Source organism: Canis lupus, chromosome 4, assembly GCF_048164855.1.
Source record: "Canis lupus baileyi chromosome 4, mCanLup2.hap1, whole genome shotgun sequence".
NCBI classification, from domain to species: Eukaryota; Metazoa; Chordata; class Mammalia; order Carnivora; family Canidae; genus Canis; species Canis lupus.
Window position 1 is genome coordinate 5,236,675 of NC_132841.1, and position 22,541 is coordinate 5,259,215.

Sequence of the window (22,541 nt, forward strand, 5' to 3'; positions counted from 1 at the left end):
GTAATTGTGCACAGCATAGCTTCAAACGTAGCAGATCAGAGGTATAGCTCTTACAGTGTGAGTATGGCAAGACATATGCTTCTTTTGCTTTGGAAGTCACTGTAAGCTTGTGAAGCCTTCCATTGCTTACCTTCCCACAGTTATATATTTGCCTGAAAGTAAGATTTTCAGCTTTATTTATAAGGGTTTTCTTTTTTCTCCTAAGTATAATAGTATTAGATAATCAAGTCATGAGATTAACAGTTACTATTTAAATCATGTTGAAAAACTCATCTTAGCTCTATGGTTTTATCATTGTTTGCTCTGAGCGAAGGTGATGTGGGTTTTTGTGGATGCTGTTGTGGTTTTTGCTCAGGGACCTCGTCGCCATTTTGGCATCCCAAACGCTGCATCATGACCCTGCCTATAGGGCTAGCAGAAGGCACCTCATGTTCTAGTTTCTCCCAACCCACTGAACGCCAGGGTTCTAAAAGTATTTATGTTCTCATTTGCCTCATAGCTTTAACAGGGACAAAAGACAGGCTCCCCAAGTGCCATATAGGATATGACCAAAATAATTGTTGTTAGAAAATACTTCCAAGAGGATCTTATGAAATATGGTCCTTAGCTAGTGAAGCATATCTAATTCTGAATATTGTTAAGTTTCTGTTGAATTTCTCAAGATCATCTTCTACAATGTATGCTAGGTAAAGATGAATAAGTTGATTTGTTATAAGGAATTATTATAAGCCATTTATATATTAGAGAAGAATGTCTTCTAAAAGTGATAACTGGGGGCACCTGGGTGGCTCAGTGGCTGAGCATCTACCTTTGGCTCAGGTCGTAACCCAGGGTCCTAGGATCGAGTCCCGCTTCTCCCTTGTCTATGTCTCTGTCTCTCTCTGTCTCTCATGAATAAATAAATAAAATATTTAAAAAAAATAAAAAATAAAAGTGATAACTGATTTTAAAATATTTACTTTTGAGTCATTTTTTTCACTGAACAAATAGTATGGCCACCTCATCTTCATATAAGTAAACACCTACATTTCTGTTCTGAATCAGTGGTGGCAGGAGTATATATATATGAGGTTTATCTGAGATAGTATTATGTCACTCAAGAGCAATTTTTAAAAAGATTTATTTATTTATTTTAGAGGAGGGGGAGGGGCATAGTCTGCTCTTCAAGCAGACTCCCTGCTGAGTTTGGAGCTAGACATAGTGCTCAGTCTCATGGCCCATGAAATCATGACCTAAGCTGAAACCAGGAGTCAGATGCTTAACCAACTGAGCCACCTAGGGTGCCCCTCAAGAGCATTTTTAAACAAAGTAGGCCATGGTTCCTATTCTGCCCATGGAAATGGTTTTCTGATCTGTCAGGGAATCATGTAGTAACACCAACTCTTGAAATAATTTTAAAGTATAAAATCTAGGGGCGCCTGGGTGGCTCAGTTGGTCAAGCATCTGCTGTTGGCTCAGGTCATGATCCCAGAGTCCTGGGATCCAGCCCCATGTCGGGCTCCCTGTTCAGTGGGGACTCTGCTTTTCCCTCTGCCTGCTGCTCCCCCTGCTCCTCTCTCTCGCTCGCTCTCTCTCAAGTAGATAAAATCTTTAAAAAATAAAAAAATAAAGTGTAAAATCTAAAAAAAATATTAAGAATCACTGCAGGATAGGAGTCCTGTATGTACCTTATAAATATTATTCATGATCATGCAGTTAAAAAAACCATACACATATGTGTGTGTGTGTGTGTAATTAAAGCATCAAATTGTTGACAAACTCTATGATTCCCAAGCCAGAGAGGTAAGTAGTCAGGGAGGAGCTCTTGCTTGAGGGCGTTTGTCAGTTCTGGAGACAGCTCTTGTGAAAGGAATAGATAACAATACCCAAGGACTGAGCAAGCTGGGGAGTCCCAAGGACACCCTCCTCCAAAGGCTGGTCCCTGAAGGACTATACCCTAAGGGTGAGGATGAGCCAAGTGGGGCCACCTCTTGCATGGAATTACAGCCTGGGTTGGAATTCTCTAAGTTGTCCAGATCTCAAGACTTGACTTAGGTAAGGTGTCTGTAGACTGATATGGTGGTCCAGGTCATCCAGCAGAAACAGGGAAGATATTTGCATTCTATTCCACAAGTAGAGGAATTCCTCCAAATAAGTTTTTATTTTCTTTTTAATTAATTAATTAAAAATTAATTAATTAATTTTAACAGAGAGCACATGAGCAGGAGGAAGGGCAGAGAGAGAGGCAGAGAAGCGGACTCCCCACTGAGCAGGTAGTCAGAGGCTTAACCATCTGAGCCACCTAGGCACCACCAAATAATTTGTTTTTAAATATTTTATTTATTCATGAGAGACACACAGAGAGAGGCAGAGATACAGGCAGAGGGAGGAGCAGGCTCCCTGCAGGGAGCCCAATTTGGGACTCATCCCTGGACCCCAGGATCATGCCCTGAGCCAAAGGCAGATGCTCAACCATTGAGCCACCCAGCCGTCCCAATTTTTTTTTAATATAATAATACAGAAAACACACAAATTTACATGTAAGAAAACGAATATGTGAAAAAGTTAAAGTTGGTTGTAATACAAATGCGATTTAAAGCAACCTTCATTGACATTTAAAAGCTGGGAAATTTTCAGAAACTTAGAAAGGAGTTTAGGCGTTTTCCGTCAGAGAATTCCTTGGTTCCAGGTACCCTAAAGCAAGGTCTGAAAGGGTTTGGGGCACAACCCTTGGGCCCTGCAGATTCCTGGCCCTGTGGGGAGGGTCACAGAGGAGAGACAGCAGGGACTCAGGCCTGGGACTCTGGCCCTTGTGAAAGCACATCTCTCTGTGATTGTATTTGGTTGAGGGTCTCATGTCCGAGACTGCTACAGAGCTGAGAAGCCAGTTGTTCTAAGAATGTGAGCCTGGTATTTTGCCTGGTCATTTGATTCTTTTAGCGTAAAGTAGGTCTTTTTCTGTGAATAAAACCCTGGACTATATAGCACTTAAAATAGATGAGTGGCAGCTACTATATCAACACAGATATGTTTCCAAAACAGTGGTAAACAAAAAAGCAAGATACAAAAGATACGTAAAGAATAATAGCACACATATAAAGTGATTTGTCAACATGAAAAACCATATAATATGTTGTTTTGGGTTATGGCAACATATAGTAAAACATATGTTCTACATACAAGGGAAACAAATAATTCAGGAGGTAGTAACTTCGGACAAAAGAAATAGGACAATACACAAACTGTGTAATGTTTAATTTTTTCTTTGGTTAAAGAACTGATTATATAAAATATTAGGATTAGTTTAACTGAGTGGCCAGCATACAGCTTTTTATTATACTTATTCTTTCTACTTTCCTATATCCTTTGAAGTGGCAATATTGAAATACTTTAAGACAATAAACAGCTTAGTCTAATGAAAACAAGTGTCAAACCTAGTATAGACACCTGGCATCTGTGAGCCAACATGGACCTAGGAACATCAGTTTGCAATCTTTCATTTAGAAAACCAATCTGTAACTATGGACAAGTAATGGTGGTGTTCGAGTGTTACTGTTGGTGGCATCATGAATTGGTATAATACCTTTGGAGAGTACACTAAGTACAGTGTACACTAACTATAAAATTATTAGTATTAGCTAATTCACTAATAGGATTTTGGAAATTTATTGTAAAGAAATAATTCAGAAGAGCTATAAAAGTTTAGTCTATCAATAAAATGCTTAAATGTCTATCAATAAAAATGCTCAAGTAAATTATGGCATGCCAACTGTATAGAATATCATAACACCATTAAAATCATTTTGAAGACAATGTCAAAAATAGAAAATACTTATGAGAGAATTTTTTTGGGGGAGAATATTTAAATACAAACTATAAGTTATTTGGGTGGCAGTAATCATAACTATAAAAATATATGTGTGACTGGACAAGAAGACAAAAAAATGAAAAACATTTTAATTCTTGAAATTGTGGAGAATTAAAAAATTTTAATGGTTAATTAGTTTTACTCTTCAGGAAAGAGTTGAACTACAGTGGATTGAAACATATTATGCTTGAGAAGAATGTTTGAGTCAATTGAGTTGTTTTTATTTTTGAGACATAGTACTAGGAAAACTTCTGTCATGCTTTTTTATCTTATACTTCACTGACTTTTTAAAATTTCAGCCCTCAGAGATAGAAATGGAGTCTCAGATACATCTGTATGGGCACACAGAAGAGATAACCAGCTTATTTGTTTGCAAACCCTACAGCATAATGATAAGTGTGAGCAGAGATGGAACCTGCATCATATGGGACTTAAACAGGTACAGAAGAAGGTCTCCAACTCAAACATAGATGTCTCTATGTTTCAGTTCTTCCTGTGTGAAACAGATGCACTAAAATAATGTCTTTGCATTATGATTATTTTAAGCATGAAATATAAACTTTACTTTGTAATTGAATTGAAATCAAAAGATCAAATAGGAATATAGTGGGGAATGCCTTATGGATAATTGGATAATTGATCCATACCCTAAGGAAAGGAATTATATAAGAGAATATAATTACATTTAATGATTTGTCTTTGGTCTTTCAGGCTATGCTATGTACAAAGCCTGGCGGGACACAAAAGTCCTGTCACAGCAGTGTCTGCCAGTGAAACTACAGGTGACATTGCCACTGTGTGTGATTCAGGTGAGCAAGCCCCAAAACCAAAGCACAGAGCCATTATAAGCTGGTTCCATCATAAGTTAAACTGTTGGGTTGGTTATATCTCTCAGGTCCCTAACGACATCTTAATATCTTGGTAGCAGTGTATTTGTGTATTAAAATACAAAAAGGTCCAAGAGCGAGTTCATCAATTGAGGGACCAACTTATGCAAAAGTTAATATTGTCATCATTTAACTCTTTTTCTGATATATGTAAGATTGCATTTGAGCACATGTAAGTTAATTGTTACATAATTATCTGAATTTTCCTGGCTTTTGTTTTACTGTCTTTTTTTTGGCTTCTGCTTTTTAACTATTAACTTTCTGCCTTCCTCCTGACTAAGTGCAAAGCATCAGCCAGTGATCCACTTTGAATATATATATCTTCCAGTTCCTGAGAGAGAACAATACTATGGAATCCTAAATGGAGATATAATTTGCCTTAAAATTTACATGACAGTTCTATCTCCTCATCAGAGGTTTTGTTTTTAGTTTTTGTTTTTTCAAGTAGTATTGAAAAACTTGACGCATACAGCAGGAAAGAACAGTTGGAAAATTCATAAATTTTCTGTTTGCATTTCCATTTTTAAGGATCTTAATCTCAAAAGAATCCTTTAAAAAATTCTCTTTCTGCCCACTCAGTATAGAGTATCTTCAACGTATCTATATTGGGTGGTCATCTATCCTTTGCTTGCATGTTTTATATTGTTAGTTTTTTTCTGATATCCAACAATTTTCCAATCCTGTAACACCACCTAGGTCAAGAATGTGATGTGGTTGACACTACTTGAAGTTAGCAAATTTGAAGTCTGACTCTTGATTTTGGGTGATGATCTCAGGGTTGTTGAGATCAAGCCTCACCTGGGGCTCACGCTGGGGGATCCTGCTTAAGATTCCTTCTCTCCTCACCTCACTCCTGCTCTCTCCCTAAAAAGAAAGGAATGGGCTGGCAGCTGAAGAAGTATATAGGGGGAGATCCAGAGGGCCTGTCTGGGTGGAGTCAGAGTGCACTGCCTTTTCTGGCACAGGAATGTGCCCAACCAACTTAGGAACCCTCGTAACCCTGTTGCTTAGGGATTTTTCTGAGGTTTTCTTATGTAGGTTGACTAAATCATTGGCCATTGAGCTCAATCTTCAGCCTCCCTCACCTCCCCAGAGGTGGGGAGGTACTGTAAATTCTAACCTCCTAACCACTGGGCTGATTTTTCTGGTGAGAGGCCCCCATCCTGAAGCTATCTAGGACCTAACCACTCAAGAAGTCAGTTCATTAGCATACAAAAGATGGTAAATTACAAGGGTTTAGGAGCTCTCTGCCAGGAACCTGGGACAAAGACCAAATAACTATTTTTTTTAATTTATTTTTTATTGGTGTTCAATTTACTAACATACAGAATAACCCCCAGTGCCCGTCACCCATTCACTCCCACCCCCCACCTTCCTCCCCTTCTACCACCCCTAGTTCGTTTCCCAGAGTTAGCAGTCTTTACGTTCTGTCTCCCTTTCTGATATTTCCCACACATTTCTTCTCCCTTCCCTTATATTCCCTTTCACTATTATTTATTATACTACAGCCATCTCTTGGAGCTTATTTTTTTTTTAATTTTTATTTATTTATGATAGTCATACAGAGAGAGAGAGGCAGAGACATAGGCAGAAGGAGAGGGAGAAGCAGGCTCCATGCACCAGGAGCCCGACGTGGGATTCGATCCCGGGTCTCCAGGATCGCGCCCTGGGCCAAAAGCAGGCGCTAAACCGCTGCGCCACCCAGGGTTCCCTCTTGGAGTTTAATGTTGATTTTACTAAACATTCATTAATTCTTGTATTCCAGAAAAGTAATGTCTTCAGTCATGCTTTATAGGTATCAGATGTGAAGCATTTGCCAATCTTAGCATCCAGTTATAAAATAATGCCATTGGAAACGTTTCTATTTCTTAATCATCTAACTAAGGGGAAAGATTTTAAACAGTTGACTTTGATAATGCAAGTGTGGGCCAATGATTGATGACTTTGCTAATTGTTCTCCCTTGATTTATACATTAGCAGCTTTTAGTATGTCATATCAAGAGGGAATCTGGGGGAATAATATAATGATTATTTATATAGAGTTCTCTAACTTTCTTGTTTTAGCAACATTTGGAAGTTAGGACTGATCCTTAGGGAGCTGAATTTTGTAAAGTTAATTACTTTCCTGCTGCCAGTAGTGATTTATATCTGTGATATTATATCAGCTAGTCATATGGGAATAAAAAACAAAATTACTTTTGCTGCAATTACTAACTTGCAAGTAGGGTATTCAGGTGTCCCTAGGTAGTGCATAGTTTAATAGAGTAATGGCTAGAACTTCTTTTTTCCAATCTGAACAAAAAGGCCTTCTCCATTTTTTTAAGCCCTCTTAGTACACATATAAGAGAAGTCAGAAAAAGAATTTGGTGTATGGAGAATATGATAAAAATAATGATTTTTTTTTTTAAAGAGAGGCCAAAAAAAAAAAAAAGAGAGGCCAAAGTTATGTTTAGAGACCTAAACAAGAGTTCATCCTCCTATTCTTATGGTCCAAGAAGGAAAGAAAGTTATCAGATTTAGCCTACCAAACATCTTGACCCATTAGTGAGTACCAAACTTTAAAATAAAAATTTAGGAGCCCCTGGGTGGCTCAGTCAGTTAAGCATCTGTCTTCAGCTCAGGTCGTGATCCCAGAGTCCTCAGAGCCCCATGTCTGGCTTCCTGCTCAACAGGGAGCCTGCTTTTCCCTTACCCTCTACCTGCCACCCCCCTGCTAGTGCTCACTCATGCTTTCTCTCTCTGTCATATGAATAAATAAAATATTTAAAAATAAATCAAAATTTAAATACATATATATGTATGTATGTTATATATGTGTGTATGCACGTACATACACATTACATATGTGTATATAAAATTTCTGTGTCAGGGCTGAAATTACACTAGCAAGCTCTTTCCTCTTGATCATTCTCCAGTCTTTATGGGATGTGGTTTTTATAATGATAAGATGTGAAATTTATTAAACTAAGTAAGTATTTTAATATTTTCTATTTTTAAATTTAAATTCAATTAATTAACATATAGCATAGTATTAGTTTCAGAGGTAGAAGTCCCTGATTCATCAGTCTTATATAATTCCCAGTGCTCATCACATCATGTGCCCTCCTTAATGCCTATCACCCAGTCACCCCCTCCCTCCACCCCCTCCCTCCAACGATCCTCACTTTGTTTCCTATGATTAAGAGTCTCTTATGGTTTGTCTCCCTCTCTGACTTCATCTTATTTTATTTTTGTCTCTCTTCCCCTATGATCCTCTGTTTTGTTTCTTAAATTCCACATATGAGTGAGATCATATAATTGTCTTTTTCTTATTGACTTAATTCACTTAGTAGTTCTATCCACATCATTGCAAATAGCAAGATTTTTTTGATGGCTGAGTAGTATTCTATTGTGTATGTGTATATATAATACCACATCTTCTTTATCCATTCATCTGTCAATGGACATCTAGGCTCTTTCCATAGTTTGGCTATTGTGCACATTGCTGCTATGAACATTGAGGTGCAGGTGCCCCTTCTGGTCACTACATCTGTATATTTGGGGTAAATACCTAGTAGTGCAATTGCTGGGATGTAGGGTAGCTCTATTTTCAACTTTTTGAGGAACTTCCATACTGTTTTCCAGAGTGACTGCACCAGTTTGCATTCCCACCAGCAGTGTAAGAGGGTTCCCCTTTCTCCACATCCTTTGCCACATGTTGCCAAAACAACATTTGTTGTTTCCTGACTTGTTAATTTTAGCCATTCTTACTGGTGTGAGGTGGTATCTCATTGTGGTTTTGATTTGTGTTTCCCTGATCCCAAGTGATTTGAGCAATTTTTCATATGTCTGTTGACCATCTGTATGTCTTATTTGGAGAAATACTTGTTTATGTCTTCTGCCCATTTCCTGACTGGATTATTTGTTCTTTGGGTGTTGAGTTTGGTTTCTGTATTTTTTAAAATCATTCTGCCACTAGATCAAAATATATGCCTTTAAACTAGGTTTATAGCCTGGTCATGTGTTGCCAATGGCATTACAAAGTAAATATAATATGAAATTTGGGGTGGGCAGTGACTCCCCAATTTATTTTAATTTCAGTGAAGATGTATAGGGAAGAATAAAGATTTTTTTTTCAGGAATTCCCAACTTCCTTTTAGTTGATGTGCTAAATTATACATGAAAGCAATCTGGTCTTGAGTGAAGGCCTCAGTTTTGATATTTATAATCTTAGGCAGATGAGTAGTTACTTTATTTTGTGGTAGCCCAAGATGCTGCTGTAATCTGGTTGGATGATTCTTTGCCTATTTAGTTCTATACCATATTTCAGAGAGTCCCGGCCCACATTTAGATTTTTGGTTTTGAAAGACTAAGCCTGCAGTAGCTATTGATTATGGGTAATGATCAATCCCTACATCAGTATCTTTGATAGGTCTTCTGACTTTACTAGTACACATGTGGTTGCTTTATATATTTTTAAGTCTTTTATCAAATATTAAATTCAGGGATCCCTGGGTGGCGCAACGGTTTGGCACCTGCCTTTGGCCCAGGGCGCGATCCTGGAGACCCGGGATCAAATCCCACATCGGGCTCCCGGTGCATGGAGCCTGCTTCTCCCTCTGCCTGTGTCTCTGCCTCTCTCTCTCTCTCTCTCTGTGACTATCATAAATAAATAAAAATTTAAAAAAATATATTAAATTCAAAAGATTAAAATATCTACTCATGGAAAAGATGAGTTTATTATCTACGATTGTAATTCTGTAGTTTATTGAACTCCTACATCTTGATGTTTTCTTTAGGTAATCTCCCCTAATCAGTAAGAAGTCTTAAGTAAAACACTGGGCATTTGTTAACCTTCTTTTCTCTACATATGTGATAAATATGTTCAAAGTGATAGTTGTTATTTAAACCATTTTAAAGTATATGATTCAGTGGCATCACCACACCTACAATGTGGTATAACCATCACCACTATTTCAAAAACTTTCTCATCACCCCAAACAGAAATATTCCTCATTGCCTCACAGCTTCTGGTAGCCACTATTCTACTTTCAATCTCTGTGAATTTGCCTATTCTAGATATTTTATCTAAGTGGAAGCATACACTATGTATCCTTTTATGTCTTTTTTATGTCTGTTTATTTCACTTAGCATCATGTTAAGGCTACCGTGTTGTAGCATGTAGCAGAACTTCATCACTTTCCATGACTGAGTAGTATCCCATTGTATACATCTACCTTTTGTCTGTTGACGGACATTTGGTTGTTTGCACTTCTAGGCTATTGTGGATAATGCTGTAACACAGAAGGCATTTGGGTTTGTGATATCTGAAGGTCTTCAGCATATCTTGACATAAGTATTTGCACAATTTGTTTCTTTGCTATAAAATATGAAATCTGTACAGTCTTTTCATTGCCTTAATAAAGGAGAGAGTTAAATTCTGCATTTTTTGTTAGCTCTAATGGAGAGATAAAATTAGGTGGAGTAACGATGGCACCTAACCTTTACCATGCTTCTTAACTGGTCTTTATCAGCTTGAGAATATTTCTTCAAAGAAGGCTAGACACATCATCATGAGGCCCCAACTGTAGAAGTTGGCAAGCTCCACTCCCTCCTAGAAAACTCCAGAAAGTTTAGTTACCCAAGGTCTTTGAAAAGAAAAAGTCTAATAAGTCGCTGACTTACAAGATTCAATCTTAGACATTCTGAAGAATTCGATTTCTTTCTTTTTTTTTTTCTTTAAGAAGTTGCTTTTAACTCAGCTAAGTTTTATTGTAACTTTTTTTCTTCAAAAGTCATGGAAGTCACTTCTTACAGATGGTTTCACAGAATATTTTCTTCTGTTTTTGGAGATTGTTTAACTTTCTAGATACTTTCAACTCAATCTTGATAGTCCCATTTGCTAAAATATGATTACACAAAGATACATAATTAATTTACCTAGTTGCTTTTTATTTCTAAATTAATCTTTTTATTTTTCTATAGGTCATTGTCTCTAGATAAATATGCAGAGCTCTTTGTGACTTGTAATAATTTTACTTATACAGCTTCAGTCATGAGCTGCCTGTAAATTTTACCACTAAAACAAATGAGTTTGGTGCACAGGGATGCCCCTCTGGGACCCAGGGTGGTGAGCTCTGATATACCCACACTCTGCTGACCTAGGGGGTGATTTTGGTGCTTTAGCTGGTGGAGGCAGTGACCTCAGACTCTGGACCGTGAACGGGGACCTCGTTGGACATGTCCACTGCAGGGAGATCATTTGTTCCGTTGCCTTCTCTAACCAGCCTGAGGGAGTATCTATCAATGTGATTGCTGGGGGATTAGAGAATGGAATTGTCAGGTAAGAGGAGTTTTGATTCTTTTTGTTTGCTCTGTTCATAAGGACACAGCAGTTGCACAAATTAGCTTTTAAAATATAGGCATGTTAATATTTAATATTTAGAGATTTAAAATTGCCTGCAGATATAGGTTCTTCACTGATTCCTGTTTTATTTTTAAATAATAAACTTGGCTTTAATGTAGTTTTGAAATTGTGTATTGTCGGGATGCCTGGGTGGCTCAGTGGTTGGGCGTCTGCCTTTGGCTGAGGGCATGATCCTGGAGTCCTGGGATCGAGTCCCACATCAGGCTCCCTGCATGGAGCCTGCTTCTCCCTCTGCCTGTGTCTGTGCCTCCCTCGCTCTCTCTCTCTCTCTCTGTCTCTCATGAATAAATAAATAAAATCTTTAAAAAAAAGAAATTATATATTGTCTATTAATTTTATAAAAGATGAACAATATGAAAATTTACCAAGTTTTCTTACTCCCAAATCTACCCGCTGCAGACTTCCCAGAAGTAACTACTGTTAATTGTTTTTTTTTTTTTTGTTAATTGTTTATTATGTTTCCTTCCAGATGATTTTTAACGAACAAACATATATAGTGGTTTTTTTAGTGAAGGAAATTTCAGTTTGTGTAATTAGATGATGACTTTTTCCCCTCTCTAGGTTATGGAGTACATGGGACCTAAAGCCTGTACGGGAAATCACATTTCCTAAATCAAATAAGCCAATTGTAAGGTAAATACCCCTGGATTCTTTATAATATACTCTGTGACTCTATTTTTGTTAGAGAGATATTAAAGTACACAGACTGTGAACAATGTGATGAGAGTCCTAAACAGCTGACCATTTATCAAATACCAGGTTGACCAGGACCTTTTGCAAGAGGAAACACAGTCCATGTCTTTGTAGAGCTTAATATCTGAGTCAGAAGCTCCAAGTCTAATAGAAAGGCATCCTGAGAAAGGGCCCAAAGAAGCTTTTAAATTGTAGGAACTATATTTTTCTTTTCTACCTTTTTAAAAATACAATAATGAAAAAAATTAAAAATAAAATAAAAAATAAAAATATAATAATGGTGATTGATAGCTACAGGAGGGTGCTTTAAACAAACAAATTTGACTTTAAAAATCAATTGGAAGTAAGTGATTCAAATTATATTTTATTAAATTGTTTTCAATGCACTGAAATAAATTTTAATGAACTTAAATTAATTATTAATGTTACATTTTTACCTTTTCCTATTTCAGGGAAATAAAATATCTCCCTCTAATCATCATTTATTTCTACATAGAGAAAATGTAGCACTGTTATATTATCTAACTTTCCTATACTCAAGTATTTGTTGTTTAAGTAATAGAGTATACACAAGGCAGTAAGAGAAAATATGCAAAGAAGGAACAGAATGTGCGGATCTCTTTGATCTTGATTTTATTCTCCATTACCCAGTTAGAATGAGCTTCACAAAGTTGCCAGCAGAGCAACTAAACTATATTAGAATTAATACTGGAGGGATGCCTCGGTGGCTCAGTGGTTGAGTGTCTGCCTTTGGCTCAGAGCGTGATCCTTCCATCCTGGGATCAAGTCCCACACTGAGCCTGCTTCTCCCTCTGCCTATGTCTCTGCTTCTCTCTCTGTGTCTCTCATGAATAAATAAATAAAATCTTAAAAAAAAAAAGAATTACATTGGAAACCAGTGGGTTGTAAGCAGTCATTTTGTTGGTCTCTCTACTCCGATAAAGAGATCTTAGCTTCCTTAATATTAATTTCTGTATGATCACCAATATGCTAATGCAATTTTAAGAGATAATGTACGCATGGAATTTCTTTTGACAGCCTTACATTTTCCTGTGATGGCCACCATCTGTACACAGCAAATAGTGATGGGACCGTGATTGCCTGGTGCCGGAAGGATCAGCAGCGCTTGAAACAGCCAATGTTCTATTCCTTCCTTAGCAGCTATGCAGCTGGATGAGAGAGAACATCACTTCTCCAAAGCACTTTAGCTCCAAACTAGATTTGTTGACCTCACCCAGTTTTAGAAGGTTGAACTTGAAGAAATGGATGACCAAAATATCATCCAAATAACGATCAACTCTTCATCTGCACAATATTTTGCAGCCTCACAAGGTCCTGAGAGAACAATTTTGTTCTCATTTAGTGATAATCTAGAGGGTTGTGTGAGTATGTTCTAACCAACAAGGTATAAGTTTTACATGATAAATTAAAATCGTATTCTCAAAGTTTTTACCCACAAGGGTATTCTAAAGAAAGGATTAAGGTGTCTCCTTTTTCTATTATTCCAAAAAGACTCAGTAGAATTTAAATTGGGTAGCTAATTGTTTATATAAAATACTCTAAAAATTATATTTAAAAAGTTTTATGCCAAGATAATCTACCCTCCCCACACACACACAAAAAGAAAAAGTAAAGAAAAGAACAAAAAGTTAGAACTTGCAAAGTGCTTTCTTTGAGAAGTAGATTATTCAGTAGGTGCCTCTGCACCAAACATTTTATGGAATATATGAATACTAAAATTACTAATGAATCTCAACATTAGGCATTTTTTTTCCAGTTGCCTTCTTAGCTCAAAGAGGAACCAGAATTTTTTGATAGCCACAAACACACATTTGATTTCAGACACATTCTGTTTCTTCGTAAAAATCCTGCTTAAAATCTATAACACTAGATATTGAATATCCTTACTTAGTTGAATCACTAAGATTTAAACACAATGACAATTATTTTACTATCTGCCATTTACAGGGCACTGAATACTTAGCAGTTTGCAATAGAAAGCCTCCACTATGCAGAAAGATGGTGCAGATATTAAGAATACATTCTAGATAAGGCATTTAATCTAATGTACAGAGAGAGTTTTCTCCCACAAGAGAATTACAGCTTACTTTGTTTCCAACAGGATGCAGAATAATTCTTATAGGAAACAGTGTCTGCTCTGTTTGTACTAATCTATGCTGCCTGAGAATTCTAGGAACAACAGAAAATCTAAGTATATGCCACAGAAAACTTGCACACCAAAAAGACAAAATTCCTAAAAATCTCGGCATAGTCTATCTCTACCATGATATTACAGCTCTATTTTTACTTGGGGTGCTGCTTCATTGGCTTTGAAAACACTGTAAAATAAGCTCAGTAATGTGTTACCATGGGATAAAAATATGTATTCCTGCCTAAGAATAACTTGCGTGTTTGTTATGGAAATTCAATTCATATGGTGTTTACAGAACTCCTTTTGTAACTTCCAGACTTTCTAAAACATTCTGCTTAAAAACTGTATAAAATTCAATTCCGATGTCTCTGCTGTCGAGATATGTATAAGAGAAGAGTGGCCACATGTGCTTGTAGCCTGCAGGGGCATGCATCCATAAGAACACCTCACAGGCTGCCTTTTAGATCATGGTTTGCACAGACCAGGTCCAAACTCTGAGGTCCAGATAGGTGCAGAGATGAGATTATTCCTATTCACGTTGAAGTGATTTGCTTTGTTTTAAAAAAAAAAAAAAATTGCAGCTACTGTCTGGCTTTTTTTTCTACTAAGAACTTTGAATTAGTCCCCTGTTAGAATAGGGTTGCCACTCAGTCCTCTTTGTTTTTTTAAGGCTGAATTCCATCACTTATTTAAAGAAAAAAATATGCAAAATAACTGGTCTTGTTAAGAGTGCAATATTATATTTTTATGTAAAAATAAAAATTAATTTGGGGGGATTATTTATTCAGCATGAAACTTAATATGTATATGTTTGAAACACTTCATAATGTGCATGTCGTAGTAAACATTTCTGTAAAATATCACAAGCTCTGTTATCTTTGTATACACTGCCACTTCATATTGGGAATAAATTTCATAAAAATAGATTTAAAGACCTATTCTTTATACAATTTAAATATTATGACCAGAGCTCAGATTGGTGGCTTTATTGCTTTGTAACCTATACTGGTTCTCTCTTTAGCTCCCCTATACATTGATGTCACTAAGAAAAGATAACATTCATTTTTTAATTATATATTTTTTAAAGATTTTATGTATTTATTTAAAAGAGAGAGAGAGCACAAGTCGGGGAGGGGCAGAGGGATAAACAGTCTCCTCGCTGAGCAGGGAGCCCAATGCAGGGCTTGATCCCAGGACCCCAGGATCATGACCTGATCTGAAGGCAGACAATTAACTGAACCACCCAGGTGCCCTTTTATGAGGTGTAATTTTTATGAAAAACTTTACTTCAACCCTTTAATACCCTTTATTTCAATCTGTTATTTAATACCTTAGAGTTTAGACAGAAGTGCCAAAGTCAAACCACACTTTTTTTTTGTCTTTTGAACAAAATGTGTTATTTGATTTTTTTCAACATACTCCCAAAAGCCAAAATGGTGAAATTACTATTATTATTTTAATAATAAATTTATTTTTTATTGGTGTTCAATTTGCCAACATACAGAATAACACCCAGTGCTCATCCCGTCAAGTGATAAACCACACTATTTTTTTTTCAAAATTTTTATTTATTTATGATAGTCACACAGAGAGAGAGGCAGAGACATAGGCAGAGGGAGAAGCAGGCTCCATGCACCGGGAACCCAACGTGGGATTCGATCCCGGGTCTCCAGGATCGCGCCCTGGGCCAAAGGCACCACCCAGGGATCCCCTAAACCACACTTTTTAAAGAAAAAAACATCTGCCCTTCCCACCCCCAACAGCAGATCCATAATAAGCCCCTGACACTGTACTAGGTGCTGAGGGTACAGTTGTTTCCTGCACTCCTGGAGGTTACAGACTGGAAAGAGGAACATGCTATCAGTAGCATACAATGTGTACAGTTATAAAATATAGTTAAGTGCTGTTAAGGTAGATGGTCCTCTGAGAGAATATAACAGGAAGAATTCAATTCAGATCAAGAAGATCTGGGAAAACCTCTTAAGAAAGTGAAATTTTTGTTCAAACCAAATGGATGAATAGAAATTTGACAGCTAAAGATGGGAGCAGACATGTTCCAGACAATACATTTACAAGTGCCCAAGGCAGGAATATCAATGAACAAAGGCCCAAAGAAGGAACGAGCATCCTCTACACTCCTCAGCTTCTCTGGCAGGGGTTGCAAAGTGGTTGTGAACCTCAACAAATAGCAGCTCAAGAACCCAGAATTATTCCTTTATTCTGTTTTGCATCTGAGGTATTTTGAGGGTTCTTGAGAGTAGAGCACAGCTGTTTCTAGGTGTCTGCCCCCAAAAAAACTCAAGAGTAGCATCCAGCAGTGGAACCCTGCCAACCTAAATGTCCCCTCTTACCCAAAAATCTCAAATCACCTCTTTCAACTACACTCATTGAATGCCAGTTATACACAAGCCCAAGGCTAGGTGATGGGGTAAGGTAAGAGAAGAGTAGGGAAATTCTAGCCTTTCAGAGCTCATACTATGATCTGCTTCTCAGGGTTTTGGATGACTTAATGTTTCGGATCAAAGAAAGAACTACAGGGCATTCCTGTTCAGGGTGGTGAGGTAGGAGGATCCTGAACTCCCCTCCTCCCACAGTTACACTGAAGGAAAATGCCCTGTGGAAGAAATCCAAAAACTAGCTGAGCAACTCGTACATCTTGGTGGGGGGGAAATAACATGTCAAAAAGGGTAGGAGAGGCTGAGACACAATGTCACCGTAAACCACACTCTTAATGTGACAACCCACAAATAGAGAATTCACAACTTTGAGCTTCTCCTTGAGAAGCAAAGGATTTGAATGCCACACCTGGTGCCTAAATTTTAAGATGTGCATCTGAGAGAAGAGACCCCAAAATACCTAGCTTTGAAAGACAATGGGGCTTATATCCACAAGAACACAAGGTTACAGCAAACTGAGAAACAGATCTTGTGGACTCATCATGGCTAAACTGCTGGGGCATGGTATAGAGGCAACTGACTGAAATCCAACCAGTCTTTCTGTGAAAGAGGCCTGTTGTTTATCTTAAACAATTTCAGCCTGAAGGGCAGGCGTTTAATACAACACACATCTAGAGGCCACTGAAATACTTCTCAAAGACTGTGGAGGCTGGTAAGTACCATCTTGGTACTCTCCCTCTGCCTCGCTCCAAGTATGTCTCAGAAAGGAGGTTGTGCACATGTCTGGGGCCCCAGTTTTTACAGTGCCACCAAGGGGACACCCCCTGATCACCAGGCTCTGGTGGCCAGTGGGGCTTCTGTTCATGGCTCTCACAGGACTGTAACAAATAGAGAACTAGGGAAGCCCTGGTGGCGCAGTGGTTTAGTGCCGCCTGCAGCCCAGGGCATGATCCTGGAGACCCGGGATCGAGTCCCATGTCAGGCTCTCTGCATGGAGCCTGCTTCTCCCTCTGCCTGTGTCTCTGCCTCTCTCTCTCTCTGCATCTCTATGAATAAATAAATAAAATCTTAAAAAAAAAAAACAAAAAACAAATAGAGAACTAGTTCTTAACCAGCTACCCACTCAGGGTATAGCACAGAGGCAGCAGGTATGAACTTCAGTTTCTCCCTGAGAAGGGTCTATTAGCTTATCTTCATAGCTGTTGGAGGGAGGTAGTTGGGGAGGCATGGGGGGTTTCTAATTAAACACCTCCAGGGGTCAGCTGCAATCCTCTCTAGAGACCAGGGAGAGCATCTTCATGCTGTCCCTCTGCCCTTCCCCAGGGTGCCATTTTCAAGAAAGGAGCTTAGGTACATATCTGGCATCCTGGTTTTTGTGGCTGCTTCCCAAAGGACATATTCTTTAACAGGCTGGCCCTGGGTGCCAATGGGTGTTCATGGGTTCAATGAGACATTAACAAACACACACTTCTTAACTCACTAACACATCAGAGCTCAGCGCAGAAGGAGCAAACAGAAATCTTCCAGATCATCTTCTGGTCTCCCCATTAAAGGAGTATATTTGTGTAGGTTAAAGTTACTGCCCAAGGTATAGCTTCCAATGAGCTTGAATCTAGGTGCTGACTGAGATAGTCTCTTAGGTATACTGACTGGTCTTGGCACACCCTAAACTATTGGAGGCCACTAAGAACCAGTAAGTCACTTGGATAATCACAAAGGTTCAAGAGACAACTAAGAGCTAAGGCAGGGTTGAAGAATAAGGTTCATCTACAGGAAGCCATTCCTTCAAGACAGAGTGGTGGCTGTTTTATTTAATGCATAGAAACCAACATAGAAAGTCAAGAAAAATGAAGAGGCAGAGGAATATGTTCCAAATGAAAGAATAAGATAAAATCTCAGAAAAACACCTTAAGGAAATGAGTGGTTTACCTGACAAAGAGTATAAAATCATGGTCATAAAGATGCTCACCAAGGTCGGGAGAACAAGGCATGAATAAAGTGAGAATTTTAACAAAGAGAAGGAAAATGTAAGGAAGTACCAAATAGAAATCACAGTGCTGAAGAATGCAATAACTGAGCTGAAAAATACAATAAAGGGGTTCAACAGCAGATACTAGATGAAGAACAAGAAAGGATCAGTGAATTCGAAGATAGGACAGTGGAACTCACGCAATGAGAGCAGGAAAAAAAAAAAAGATAAGTTCGGTGGCATATAGGACAACATCAAACAGACCAATGTTCATATTATAGAGAAGAGAGAGAGGGGGGAGCCAGAAGACTTATTTGAAGAAATAATGGCTGAAACTTCCCTGACCTGGGGAAGGAACAGACACCAGATTTGGAAAGCCCATAAGAGGGTTCCAAAAAAAGAATCCAAAGAGATCCACACCAAGATACACTATAATTAAAGTGCCAAAAATTAAAGAGATACATGGTCAATATTTAGAAAAGTGAGTAGGGAGGAAAGAAACTCAATTACCTAACAGTGGGAGATTGAAACTATTGTGGATTTCTCGGATTATTCACGTTACCTTTACTTCACTGATTACCTTCAGCTATTCCCTACTTGTCACAAATTGGGGGCAGCATATACCCATTTCTTCCCAATCTGTCCTATTTCTTAGACAACCCTATTATTTTTAAATATGCTCCCCTTCTCAGGATAACACTCCATATACTATAATGCCAAAGCACCTCAAAATTTTACTGGCTTAAAATCTTTAAGAAAAACAACTGAAAAGCATTAGTAGTTAGGTCGATCAGAGTAGATAGCCATTTGAAATAACAAGTCAAAACTGAGGTCAAAGGCAAGTAAAAGAGGTTTTAGGTTCAGTACAAACTGGTATTTTGGAGTATCACACTGAGTATCACATCACACGTTTTATGTTCACATTCCCCCAGGTATGTTCAATTTAAACTTCACAGTTTAAAAAGCAACTATATTTGCCAAAACAAAATGTATACACTTGAATATCCAATGAGTTGGGAAAGAGATGCCACTAATTTTATTGTGTGTTATATGACCTGAACAGAAAAATATATTCTGCCACTTTGGGGACACTGGGTTGCAACTCAGCTATTTGAGAGAAATTAAACAATGCAATGTGTCCTTAGAGGTCAAAACGACTAGATGGTTATCTGAGGCCAGGCTATAATATTCTCACTCTAGTGCTGAGCTTGTTTCTCCTCTCATGAACAAAGCTAATGAGAGATGAGTATAGAAAAGATTTTGCGACAAAGTTTGGCTCATTTCCAAAGTGATTTAAACTTGTCTTACCACGACTTCTGAGGGCTGATAGCAATAAGCCATTCTCAGGGTGCCTAGGTGGTTCCGTTGGTTAAGCATCCAACAAATAAGTTTGGCTCAGGTGATGATCTCATAGGTCATGAGATCAAGCCCTGTGTTGGGCTCTGCACTCAGCAAGGAGTCTGCTTGAGAGTCTCTCCCTCTGGTCCTCCCCTATTTGTGCTGTTTCTCAAATAAATAAATAAATCTTAAAAAAAAAAAAAAAAAAGCCATTCTTTCATTCCCAGATTTTAATTTTGTTGAAAGAGCTTTAAAAATCCTTGGAGGGATGCCCGGGTGGCTCAGCAGTTAAGCATCTGCCTTAGGCTCAGGGCATGATCCTGGAGTCCCAGGATCAAGTCCCACATTGAGCTCCCTGCATGGAGCCTGCTTCTCCCTCTGCCTATGTCTCTGCCTCTCTCTCTCTGTCTCTCATGAATAAGTGAATAAAATCCTTTAAAATAAATAAATAAAAATAAAAATCCTTGGAATCCAGGTTCAAACATCAAGAATAAAAGCTATCTTTTCTGAGCTTTTAAGAAAAATCAAGCTATAATTTTCATACCTGTTGATATGACCTAAACACCAAAAGCTAATTAAGTAATTCCATTATGTGTTTTCTAGATAATATTTTATATAATAGTATTTTACTATAAATAAAAGTAAAACCTACTCATGTGTGCTCCTAGTCCTTTCTACCATGTGCATATTTATATACAAACATGTTCTTTGGCCCTCAGAGCAGGAATCATTTGCAAAGCCAGCCTCATAGATACATGTGCTTGATATTGGTGCTCACTACATGAGCCACTCCCCATTGCTTTACTTCCTGCCGTGTTTTCCTGCATTTTAGATTTCTTTCAGTTATTACAGTTGATTATTTGGCAGATACTCAATGTTGGGAGATCTTTCTCCTATAAACAACCGAAAGTCATTCAAAGCTGAATCTGATAAATAAAATATTTGATAACTGTTTTAGTCGAAAACAAAGTACAATTACAAGGTGATAGAAAAAATTGTGATTCTGCAGATAATTCCATAAGAAGAAAATGATCTGAGCAATTTATTATTGAAATGGGGTAGAATAGGTGGATACTGGAAAAGAAGGAAGAATTGATGAATGCATGGATGGAGGGAGGGAGGGATTGGGAGATGGGGGGATATGTGGACACCAAGGGGATGGGTGAGTAGACAGCTGGACAGACAGTATGCCATTTGTTTGTTTCTTTGCTTGTCTTTAAGAAAACTTCCCAACTCAAGTCCTGGGTTGCCTTTCCTTATCTTTGGATAATGTCTGCCACAGAATAGGAAGCCCACACTTGATTTATCTTCACTTTCACACTTTCCTCAAATTTCTTCTTTGCTAGGAAGCTCCTTGTCTTGGAGTAAACTTATTTGACTTCCCCCAAAGAGTCCCTTACCTCCTTTCTTGTCCATGGTCTTAATAGATCACAGTTATTCTATGTTTATTTCGGATAATTCTTATCTTATTTTAAAGATTAAAATAGGATAAGAACGACAGAGTTGTATATACATAGACATTTGGGGATTACAATTGGTTCTTATAGATCTACCAAAAAAAAAAAAAAAAAGCTCATGTAGACCCCTAATTAAGACCAAAAATTTGACTATTACTTAGGGATGAATTGTGCCTGAAGCAAGCAGTCTTTCAATCCAGTAATCCTTATATTTTCTCCATATCAGACAATACATTGCCATTTTTAATTATCAACCTATCAGTTGATCCTTACAAACTTTTTATTCAGGAATAATGTTCAAAAGCTAAGGCTTTTTTTTTTAAATTTATTTATGATAGTCACAGAGAGAAAAAGAGAGAGAGAGGCAGAGACACAGGCAGAGGGAGAAGCAGGCTCCATGCACTGGGAGCCCGATGTGGGATTCGATCCCGGGTCTCCAGGATCGCGCCCTGGGCCAAAGGCAGGCACCAAACCGCTGCGCCACCCAGGGATCCCAAAAGCTAAGGCTTTTATAGTCTTCCTCCTCAATTGCCTTTGCCTACACCAAATTGTCTGCCAAACCCCTAAAAATATTTAAAATCAAGCAAATTAATAAATACATGTTTTTTCTTGATGTCCCATTGAACATGGGATCTCATTTAACATCGTTTGAGCCTCTAAAATATACCAGACACAAAGATCTATAAGATCTGCTCTCAAAGAACACATAGAATGGTGGAAAGGTATTTAGAAAGGAAGGAAGGAAAGAAGTAAGGATTGTGATATAATGAAGTAAATTTTATAACAGTCACTTTTGCTTATCAGAATGACAAAAATAGGGAGTGGGGGGAGCAGTCAGGTCAGGCTCCCCAAAGATAGTAATGATTTAGCCAAACTTGAAGAAAAGAGAAACTTACTAGATTTGCTCCAGGGTAGAAGGCAGCTAGTGCTGTTGGAGAGCAGGAAATGGAGGCAGTCACATAAGGATAGAGATGGGGAAATGAATTCAAACAACAGGCTAAGAACCTTCTGCTTCCATGCACTTTGGAAAAATGGGATCAGATTCACCCTGTCCTTGTAAACAGGGAACTGGAAATAATACAAGAAACAGTAGTTTTCAGGGAGTGGAAAATAGCACAGGACTGATCTCAGGGAAAGAGGCTGCAAAGTAAGTGGATCCTGACACTGCCTCCTGAGGATCCTGCCTGAGGGCACTTACCAGCCCAGGATCCTAAGAAGGGCCCAGAAAGAAGTCTAGCCAAGATGAGGACACAGAAATCAGTATTTGAGGAGGCAGAGAAACTGGAGTTTGTGGCACAGAGTGCCCAAAGAATGTTGCTGCCCAGACAAAGAGAACCAGGTTCCCATTTGTGAACCCCTGGAGACTCTGGCTGAGTCATAAGTCACATGTGAAGAG

General features: G+C 38.1%; 1 protein-coding gene across 1 annotated transcript in view; it reads left to right on the forward strand.

The window, feature by feature from the left end:
* Positions 1-14,911, forward strand: part of LYST (lysosomal trafficking regulator) — a 189,383-nt gene extending 174,472 nt beyond the window's left edge. Inside the window, exons 49-53 of the mRNA XM_072822986.1 lie at positions 4,147-4,286; positions 4,559-4,656; positions 10,900-11,056; positions 11,702-11,773; positions 12,872-14,911. Of these exons, the coding sequence (XP_072679087.1) occupies positions 4,147-4,286; positions 4,559-4,656; positions 10,900-11,056; positions 11,702-11,773; positions 12,872-13,010 (606 nt within the window). The 3' untranslated portion in view covers positions 13,011-14,911. The remainder of the gene's footprint in view (positions 1-4,146; positions 4,287-4,558; positions 4,657-10,899; positions 11,057-11,701; positions 11,774-12,871) is intronic.
* Positions 14,912-22,541: the final 7,630 nt, after the last annotated feature.